Source organism: Lactuca saligna, chromosome 7, assembly GCF_052625555.1.
Source record: "Lactuca saligna cultivar CGN05327 chromosome 7, ASM5262555v1, whole genome shotgun sequence".
NCBI classification, from domain to species: Eukaryota; Viridiplantae; Streptophyta; class Magnoliopsida; order Asterales; family Asteraceae; genus Lactuca; species Lactuca saligna.
In genome coordinates this window covers 177,845,081-177,856,203 of record NC_136423.1, presented here as the reverse complement: position 1 = coordinate 177,856,203, position 11,123 = coordinate 177,845,081, and the positions used below count along the sequence as shown (strand labels likewise).

General features: G+C 42.7%; 1 protein-coding gene across 1 annotated transcript; it reads left to right on the top strand.

Moving 5' to 3' along the window:
• Positions 1-7,907: 7,907 nt before the first annotated feature.
• LOC145007497 (uncharacterized) lies at positions 7,908-9,200 on the top strand. Its single transcript, XM_078966425.1, has one exon. It carries the CDS (start codon positions 7,908-7,910, stop codon positions 9,198-9,200), a length of 1,293 nt encoding a protein of 430 aa, XP_078822551.1.
• The last annotated feature ends 1,923 nt before the right edge of the window (positions 9,201-11,123 follow it).

Below are 11,123 nucleotides of genomic sequence, written 5' to 3'. Positions count from 1 at the left end.
GATAGGGTGCCTTGGCTATCGGAGCCGCACCAGGAAATAGGTCGATCCTGAACTCTACTTGACACTCCGGAGGTATTCCAGGAAGCTCCTTCGGGAACACGTCAGCGTAGTCTCGCACCACTGGAACCTCGCTCACTTTCGCCTTACCCGACTCCCGGGTATCCATAGCGTACGTGATATACCCCGCGCATCCCTGCTGAAGGTAGCGCCTAGCTTTTTCTGCTGAACATACTATAGGTCCATGATGTGGTCTCTCACCGTGGATCACCAACTCTCCCCCACTTGGGGTCCTGACCCGCACTAGCTGTTGTGCGCAATCTATCACCTCCCCATTAGGGCTCAATTAATCCATGCCTATAATCACCTTGTTCCCCCGCAACAGTATGGGAACCAAATCCACCAGATAACGCTCCTCAAATAACCTCAAAACACAATCCCTGAACACTCCTGATGCTTGCACCGATCGATCATCGACAATCTTTACCTCTAAAGGGCAATCCAACATGCCCGAGGACTCATCGAACTTCTTGCTAAGCGCAAGGGAAACAAACGATCGGGTAGCACACGAGTCGAACAACACCTGGACTGGGATACCATTCACATGGAACAATCCTAACACATATAGATACACAAACCGAGTACATATCAATATCATAACATCATATAAATAAGTGAGAAGGAAAGAATCATACCCGTCACCACATCGGGTGCGCGCATGCCTCCTCGGCGGTCAGCTGAAATGCCCGGCTCCTCACCACTGGAGCCTTTGCCTTGCCTTGCCGACCATTTGTGACCCGTAGGGTTGCTGGAGTTGGCGCCTTTACCGGCGCTGAAACTGTCAACTGGGGGAATTGGCCTTCTTGTGGCTCCTCTGGTTGCAGTGGAAACACAACAACTCCGATGTCTGAATCACAGGTGCAGGGGCGGTACAATCCTTGCTGAAGTGCCCCGCCTTGTCGCACTTATAGCAGCCCGACGATCCCAATCTACATGCCCCCTCATGAGGCCTGCTGCATTTCCTGCAGCGGCTCGGTCCTGACTGGCCTTTCGGCCTACCATCCGATCCATTGGGCTTCTTCCCCAAAGCCCCTCCTGTATGTCCCTCCTCAATCTTCCTCTTCCGGACGTGCTCCAGATCTATCTCTCTCCCCCTCGCCCTGGCAATCAAAGAGTCCAAGGTAGGGCAAGCTAAAAAACTGACATGCTCTTGAATATCAGCTCGGAGCATGTCATGGTAGCGGGTCCTCCTCATGTCCTCATCACCCGCATACTGGGGCACTAATAATGCCCTCTCCCGGAACTTGGTGGTGATCTCCGCTACAGTCTCCGTCGACTACCTCATGTCCAAAAACTCTTCGGTCAACTGCTGAAGCTCGACAGCCAGCGCGAACTCCGCCCTGAACCTGGTCGCAAAGTCCTACCATGACATAGCCTCGACAGCCGAGGCTCCCAACGAGTCGCTCACGGACTCCCACCAATCCCTAGCTCGATCACGCAAACACCCTGCTGCAAACCTCACCTTCGACCCCTCAGGGCAGAAGCTAATCATCTGTGCAGACTCAATGTCGGCAATCCATCGCCTGACAGCTATGGGGTCCTTCGCCCCATGAAAATCCGGCGCACCACTGCCCCGAAAGTCCTTGAAGGACAGCGTGCGAGATCCCAACTTGCCAGATGCCATGTCACTCCTGAATGCCCGGAGGCGATCCTCCATCATCTCCAATATCCCCTCCTTGATCGACCCGAAGATAATGGGGTTGACTCAAGGATACCTCTGGTGATCTCAAACGCGATGAACTCGCGCAACCTCTCATCTACTGGCTTGGAACCTGATCCCGAACCCGATCCCTCTCCTGTACTGCCAACTGTTGGCCTCGGGCATAGTACCACCATTCTGAAATACGAAGAAATAACAACTGTTAGCGATACTGATACCCCTGGAGGGATCACACCCACTACAGGTTCCCTGGTCTTATCTTAGCCTTCCTCGGTTCGGGTATGGATCCTCTACTTTCAGTAGTACGAGCCCATACTACCTTCCACATCTATCCGTACCTTCCCCAAAGACCGCCTTGACTCAACCAGGTCCCCTCCACTACCGCTGATCACTGCTACTCTGTATCCTAGGCTTATCCTAGGAAACCTCTGACTCCACCCAACCCAGTCCTCAGCTGCTGAAGGCCTCTTGGTGATGCCAATTAACTATTACCTGAATACAATCACATGTGATGAGGCTCAGATAATCCTTCGAGTAAGGGACTCATCTATATAACGGTTAGGACTCAAACAAGAGCTACGCAATAGAGTCAAATCCAACACTTTGAGATTATTCAACCCTGATCACATGTGACTTTAACGTATTCACCTAACAGTCAACTCCCATCACTTCAAAGCCCACATAGCACAAAGCAAACATCATTTGGACATAAGGAAAACAATCTCAAGCAACTCTATCTTCGTAGAGAGAACTGAACTAGCATACAATGCTAAACTCGTACTATCAGGAATAACCTGAACAGGCTACCCTACTGCTGTCTACTCAACTCTAGCATGCAACTCTTTCACATACTGGAGCACATAAAGCAGGCACGTAAGGCATCACTCCTAGATCCTTAGTCCTATTCTAGCATGATGTTCTACAGAAACTGATAAACATAAATAAACTTGTATGGGTACATTGGGGAATACTTACTTGAGCTCGGCCGGTCGCGTACATTACACACTTTGTTCTTTCTTAAAACCCTTTACTTAGCCTTTTAGAAAACATTTTCTCTTTCCAAAATATTTTAATCCCTCGATTTGAGTTCAAACACCCCCGAAGGTGTGTCCGAATCCCTCAAACCAGGGCTCTGATACCAACTTGTAACGCCCCAAAAATACGAGCCAAAAATTTCATTTTTGAAAACATACACTTAGCAAAACATTCGAATTAAAACATTTACTGATCATAACATTTTATAAAGATATCACATGTCGGGAAAACATTTCATAAAACATAATAATGTCAGAGTACAAATCCCCAGGAAGTTCTCATGATGCGAAATACGAAGCATGTGTGTGATGGGCCGCTACCGCGCCAACTTCTTCCCCTTCGAAGAAGAGGTACCTGAAACCAAAACTGAAAATTGTAAGCACGAAGCTTAGTGAGTTCCCCCATCATACCATATACCATACAATCACATATCGTACATATTGCCAGGCATTTCTCGGGTGCCCGACCTACCCGGTACGGCCATTCTGGGGTGCCGACCTACCCGTGTCAAGCCATTATGGGGTGCTGACTACCCATGTCAAGCCATTATGGGATGCTTACTACCCTTCGGTCCTGTCGACTGAACCTCGGGGACTATTTCACCCCTATTGCTACTATCACATATATCATAACATAACATATTATCAGACATATCTGGGGTGCCTGAACTACCCTTCGGTCCTAGCAACCGAACTCGGGGATTGGTCCTCTCATACTACCTCTATCGCATATAACATAACAAGCCAGCATGCAAACATATAATCACATATTGTCAGACGTATATGGGGTGTCTGACTACCCTTCGGTCCTAACAACCGAACTCTACTACTATCACATATAACATATCATGCTAGCATATAACATATCAGGTAGTAGCAAACCTAGATGATATCACAAAGACAATCATCTAACATACATCTCCTACTGGTGGGCCGACATTGTGGCCTTAGACCTACCGCTACTGGAAGGTAACTCACCTCGTAGTAGCTGCTGATCTGTGTGGGAATAGTCTGTCTGTCTGCTGCTGCTGCTCCGGAAATCCTCCGGCTGTAATTCCCACCAAACACTTAGTCAAATACTGCTAACCGCCCTCAGGGTAAATTGCCCATTTACCCTTAACAAGTCATGAGTTAAGTCATAGTCAACTGCCACTTGCCAGACTCGCCGAGTCCCTTTCTCTATACCCAAGTCTTAATAGTCATGGACCCTACTCGCCGAGTTGTATGAACAACTCGCCGAGTTCGCCTTCATCCAAAGAACACTCTACGTTGTGACTCGCCCAGTTGTATGAACAACTCGTCGAGTCTGCTCTTGATCTAAGAAGATTGTCTTGAACTCGCCGAGTTAGGGCATTGACTCGCCGAGTTCCTTCATGGATGAGTTCGGCTTCCAACTCACCGAGTCCACCCCGGACTCACTACACTACTCGCCATAACGAAAAGGGGGAAAACTCGGGGACTCGCGTCTTGACTCGCCGAGTCCGATGAACGACTCGCCGAGTTGTTACCATGCAATTACTATATGGTCGATTCTGCTCGAATCCATCTCATGCCATACATAGATCCGTGATCCTGGGGCTTGATTTATACGTAAAGTTTCCAACTTTACGTGTAAATAGGCAACCATGAGAGTTTAGGGTCCAAAATGCACCAAAAGGGTAGATATAGGGCTTTCATGTAATATGGTTCCAAAAGACAGTAGATCTGAGCTCCTGGACCTCAACCATGCCTAGATCTAAAGGTTAATCAGCTTATTACGAACCCTCAAACCTACCCAAGCTTGGAAATGGTTCAAGAAGGACTTTAATGGAGCTATAAGGGATGATAAGCATGAAAACAAAGGGGAAAACGAGTTATACCTTAGGGAACACACTGAGATAGCTCAAAGATGCTTGACCTCCTCTTCTTCTTCTTGATCTACTCTTCTTCCCACTCCAAAACTTCAAAAGGACACACCAAATGCTTCAAACTCACAAGGAAACAAAGCTTGGACGAGATATAGGGCTCTGAGGGTGAATGGGGGCGAGCTTGGGTCGCACAAGCTAGCTTAAATAGGGGGCAAACCCTTGGGATTAGGGTTTCATCAAACAACGATGACTCGTTGAGTCCACGATATGGATTCGCCGAGTCGCCAACTTAAGCGTGCCCCCGGACCGCGTCCCTACTCGGCGAGTCGGACCTACAACTCGCCGAGTCCAAGGCTAAAATGACAATTACTTTGATAAATTTTTACGTACCAGGAACCAGGTGCTACACGACGAGTTCCCACGAAGGTTCTCGAAGCAAGAAGAATCCTTACCTTGTCGGGCACGGGAATTTAATGAGGGACTCGACGAGTCACCCCATGGACTCGGCGAGTCGCTTCTAACCTATAAAAAGAGACTTCCTGATCATAACCCAATTTTCTGGAATGAACTCCTGGAGAGAAGCAACGATTAGAAGACGTATTCAAGTGTTGGGAGTTAGAGAATAAACCCTATATCCAATTGTGAGGAGATTAAGGCAAAATTGAAGTTTACTTTTATTATTCTTTAAGTTGAACCACCTTTGATTTACTAGAATTCGCTTTTGACTTTAGTTTTGCTGTAATCATAAACTAAACCTATTTTCTTCTATTTAGGAAAGACAAAGTTTGTGATTATCTGTTGATTTCATGATTTGGATTATCTTTCTTTGGTGATTTGTTTTGTTAAGTTTGTTAAAGACCCTTATGTGTTAGTTATTACTATTCCCTGTTAATTAATCTGTAATCAAGTTGCATGAAAATCTCTTAATTGCTAATCTCATATTATTTTTGGTTATATGCCTAGGAATAGTGAACGTGAAACTAGGGTTAATAGAGAATAGGAAAACTAATGTATGAGCTTGTGTGACGAACCATCAGCAAGAGGTTAATTGAAAGACCAATTCAATTAACCATTACAAGTATTACTTAACTCGAATAAATAATCTAGGAAATTCATTAATTTAGACAACTGGCCACTGCTTAGATTAATTAGTTTTCTAAGGATTAGTAATAGCGAACGTGAACCTAATCATCTTAATCGGTAGCCAAAGATAGATTAATCCACTGCACTTTTCATAAAATCAACCATAGGATCAAATTAGTCAACCCTAAACAGAAGTCTTCTTTATTATTGAATTTAGTTGATTCGTGCTTATTTAGTCGATAGTTTAAATTTTAGTTAATTGTTTAAGTTTCTAGTCTTGCAAAACTAGAGAAACCTCTTCCTTTTATTATTTGTTTTTTTAGATAATACTAGTAATTAGTTTAATCTGCCGTTCCCTCTGTTCGATACCCTACTTACCTGAACTAAATTGCTAATCGATAGGTACATTGTCTTTCGTGTGTTTGTCTTTGTGTTTAAGTTAGTAGGATTCAAACTAATTGGTTTTACACATATTAAGTTTTTGGCGTCGTTGCCGGGGAACGGTTCCAACTTTTAATTGATTATTATTGTTATCGATCCCTTTTGTGGGATTCTTCTTGCACAAGGTTACTGTTTTTATTAGATCTAGCATTAGGATTTAGTTTGTAATAGTAGTTTTTAGGAAATTTCGTTTAAAATTTTTAGTTGTTTTTGCACTCGACTTGCCGAGTCCCTCCTTCGTACAGACTCGATGAGTCCATCGCTGAAAAAAAAACTTTTAGTTTTATTTTATATTTTTTGTTCTTTTTACGCGTTTTTTTTTTTTTTTTTTTTTTTTTTTTTTTTTTTGCAGTTGTTACATGACCAAAGGATCCAATACGCCGCTAGTTCCTCCACTTGAAGATCCGGAGTCTACTTTAAAGAGGAACACAGGAAAGTTGTTGGAGACTCCACTTCTTTGAAAAGTTCGCCTTTGAAGAATCTAAAGTCCGTTTTCAGCAAAAAGAAGAGCAACAAATCAGGAGCATCCAACACCTCTTCTTTGGCAAATGAAGACCCAATCAAGGAAGATACCGTGAACGAGTATGAAAGGGAAGAAAGCAAATTTAGAGAAGACATCGATCTAGAAGGTGACTTTGACAACATTATGGCGAACATTGATGAAGTTACCATGGGTGAATGGAAGAATAGGATACGAGATGACACCAGCCCGGGGCTTGTGCAACCCGCAATTCCAGAGACTTCCACTTTTGAGCTCAAGATTCACATACTCGCTCAACTCAAGGAGATACCCTTTTTCGGAAAAGACCACGGAGATGCTTATAAACACTTGGATGATGTCAATGATATAGTTGATTACTTTAATGTTCCAAATGTGCCTCGTGAGACACAGCTGCTTCGCATGCTTCCAGTTACATTAAAAGGTGCTGCAAAAGATTGGATCAAGTCACTCCCTTTCCGGATCCATCACTACATGGGCTAAAATGAAAAAAAGAATTCATTGACCAATTTTTCCCACCTTCTAAAATTGCCAAGTTAAAGAAAGCTATAGCTAACCTTGAACAACAACCCGGAGAGTCCCTTTATGAGGCATGGGAAAGGTACAAAATTTTACTAAAGAATTGCCCACGCCATGACCTTAATAGCCAACAAGAAGTCTCCATCTTTTATGATGGAGTCAATGTTACAACAAGGCAAGTACTTGACTCGCAAGGCCCGCTCACAAAGAAGGCACCCCCTATGATCAAGGAATTAATTGAGGAGTTCTCTAAACATTCTAGAGAATATCACAACCCACTAAATGAAGTGAGTATGGGGTAGTGAACACGGTCAACGATAACATGGCGACAATGATGGCTAAACTAGACAGTTTAGATAGGAGGATAACTAAAATGGATCAAACAATCCATGCTATTCGAGTTGGATGTGAGAATTGTAATAGACCTCACCTCACAAGGGATTATGACTTGGATGAGAATGGAAATAAGAAGGCTCAAGTATTTTATTCAAGTAGCGACCGAATTGATGACAATTGGCGAAAACCAAAAAGAGAGTGGCTCATGTATGACGAGTATAAAAAGGCTAAGGAGGAAAAGTTCAAACAAAAAGAGGGGGATTTTTTATCAAAAGGGGGAACTAGTGCAAGAAAAGAAATCTGATTTTGAAGACATGCTCACAAGATTTGCAGCTGCATTCGAGAAGAGACACAATGAAACTGATGTTGCGATAAAAGAACCACGAAACATGTTAAAGGAGCAACAAGGCATGATTAAATAACATTAAACCATGATGATAGATCAACAAGCCATGCTTAGAAACCAACAAGCATCGATTATGAATATTGAAAAACAACTGGGCCAACTTGCACTACAAATAAAAGAGAGACAACCGGGTGGACTTCCAAGTAATACCGAACACAACCCGAGAGGTGCACACATAAATATCGTAACAACCAGGAGTGGGAAGATAATTACCCCTTTGATCCTAATTCCAAAAGAAAATACCAAACTGGTGCAAGAGGAAGCAGAAAAGCAGAAATCTCTAAAACCCAACGGGACTCGCCGAGTCGATGGCATGGACTCGACGAGTCCCCAACATGAATCGAAAAAGGAACCTCCTGTAAAACCTTGTCAACCTCCACTACCTATTCTAGGTCGAGATAGACAAGATAAACATGATGTGGATTATCAAAAGTTCCTGGATCACATAAAAGCCCTTCAAATTAATATGCCCTTTATCGAGGCGGTTGGACAAATGCCTAATTATGCTAAATTCTTGAAGGAACTCCTCTCTAATAGGAAGAGGATGGAAGAAGTGAAAAAGGTAGTTCTTAATGAAAATTGTTCAGCCGCCATGCTAAACAAAATGCATAAAAAGAAAGGTGACTCGGTAATCTTGACATTACCATGTCAATTCGGGAATTTGGCAACCATACATGCATTAGCGGATTCGAGGGCAAGTGTAAATCTCATGCCCTATTCGTTTTTTAAGAAGTTAAGCCTTCCGGAGCCAAGGCCAATTCGAATGACAATACATTTAGCAAATAAAACAGTGACATTTCCAAGAGGAATATGCGAGGACCTATTGGTAAAAATGGATAAGTTCATATTCCCGACGGACTTTATAGTGCTAGACATGGAAGCGAATCCTCAAGTCCCGATCATACTTAGAAGACCTTTCCTTAACACTGCGGATGCAATAGTAGATATGAGAGATTCCAAACTCACCATTCGGGTGGGAGACGAATCAGTTACACTTGGAGTTGAACAAGAAATGAAACATGCAAGGTTTAGTGATGACACAACATTCTCCATAGATATGATGGACGAACTAATAGAAGATTGGAAAGAAGGCAAGTCGAACAATTCCTCTATAACTTTTGCAGAAGAATTTGATGCTGAAAGGGACCTTAAAGATATAGAGAGACTGCTTGAAGAAGCCGACTACGATGATTTAGTCAAAAGTGCAGAATTTACGACTTGCAGAGTCGCCACTACATACTCGACGAGTCCATACGAGGAGTCACGATCAGATGAGGAATTTTTGCCCAAACTCGACGAGTCACCTGTATCGACTTGATGTGTCGAGTGCACAAAACACAAAATCAGACCTTAAAACTCTACCTGATCATTTAAAGTGTGCATTTCTGGAAGAAGGTGATCAAAAACCTGTTATAATAGCTTCTAACCTTTCCAAATCCGAAAAAAAAAAAAAGCATTAGTCCATGTCCTAAAGAAAAGAAAAAGTGTCATTGCATGGAGTATCACCGATATAAAGGGAATAAGCCCCTCTTATTGCTCTCACAAGATTAATCTGGAAGAACAAGCAAAGCCGGTAGTGCAACACCAAAGAAGATTGAACCCGAACATGCAAGAAGTGGTCAAGAAGGAAGTAGTCAAGATTTTAGATGCGGGGATCATTAATTCTATTTCCGACAGTCCATGGGTCAGTCCCGTTCAAGCGGTGCCCAAGAAAGGCGGGATGACTGTCGTAACAAACGAGAAGAACGAGCTTATTTCGACACAAACGATAACCGGTTTGAGAGTGTGCATCGATTATCAAAAGCTAAACGATGTCACTCGTAAATACCATTTTCCTCTACCTTTTATTGATCAAATGCTCGAGAGATTGTTCGACCATAGCTACTATTGTTTCTTAGACGGATTTTCGGGGTACTTCCAAATACCCATATACCCAATTGACCAAGAAAAGACTACTTTTACTTGCCCAAGTGGGACTTTTGTATATCGCCGCATGCCCTTTGGGTTATGCAATACACCTGCGACATTTCAAAGGTGTATGAGGGTCATATTCCATGACATGGTGGAAAAATTCATGGAAGTGTTTATGGATGATTTTTCTGTTTTTGGATCTTCCTTCCATGATTGTCTTGCTAACCTTGATTTAATGCTTGCAAGGTGTGAAAAGACCGATTTAGTCCTTAATTGGGAAAAATGTCACTTTATGATTAATGAGGGTATAGTCTTGGGCCATAAGGTATCCAAAGCAGGAATTGAGGTTGAGCGGGCAAAAATAGATACAATTGCTAAATTACCTCCACCCACTAATGTAAAGGGAATTAGGAGTTTTTTAGGTCACGCGAGTTTTTATCTCCGTTTCATAAAATATTTTTTCTAAAATAACTAGACCTCTAACACAATTACTTTTAAAAGATGCACCGTTTAATTTCACTAAAGAATGTTTAAAGGCTTTTGAATTTTTGAAAGAAAAATTAACTAATGCCCCGATCATTATTGCCCCGAATTGGAACCTACCTTTTGAAATAATGTGTGACGTGAGCGACTTTGCATTAGGAGTTGTACTTGGCCAAAGGGTTGATAAGCACTTTCGACCCATTTATTATGCAAGCAAGACTTTGAATCCGGCCCAAGAAAATTACACCACAAACCGAAAAAGAATTACTAGCCGTGGTGTATGCTTTTGACAAATTCCACCATTATCTAATTGTATCTATAACCACTATTTTTACTGACCACTCTGCTATTAAGTATTTGTTTGCCAAGCAGGATGCAAAGCCAAGATTGATCTGATGAGTACTTTCACTTCAAGAATTTGACATCGAGATGAAGGATAAAAAGGGGATGGAAAATATTGCAGCCGATCATCTTTCTAGATTAGAAAACCCAGAAAAGGAAGGCAAAGACAGCATGGGTTTTGGAGATAGCTTCCCCGAAGTATATTTGATGGTGATTGTGAGTGAAGAACCATGGTATGCAGACATTGCAAATTACTTGGCCGATAATTACCTCTAAAAAGGCCTTTCCCATCAACAAAAGAAAAAGTTATTTGCTGAAATTAAATATTATTTTTGGGACGAGCTTTATCTTTTTAGAAGTTGTGCGGGTGGAATAATAAGAAGATGTGTATTTGGAAAGGAAAGTAGAGACATCTTGGGACACTGCCACAATGGACCTGCTGGAGGACATCATGGGGTACAATACACTGCTAAAAAAGTGTTTGATTCCGGTTTTTATTGGCCCA

Coding starts and splice junctions, on each gene's coding strand:
- LOC145007497 (XM_078966425.1), top strand. CDS start 7,908: ATGATGATAGATCAACAAGCCATGCTTAGAAACCAACAAGCATCGATT.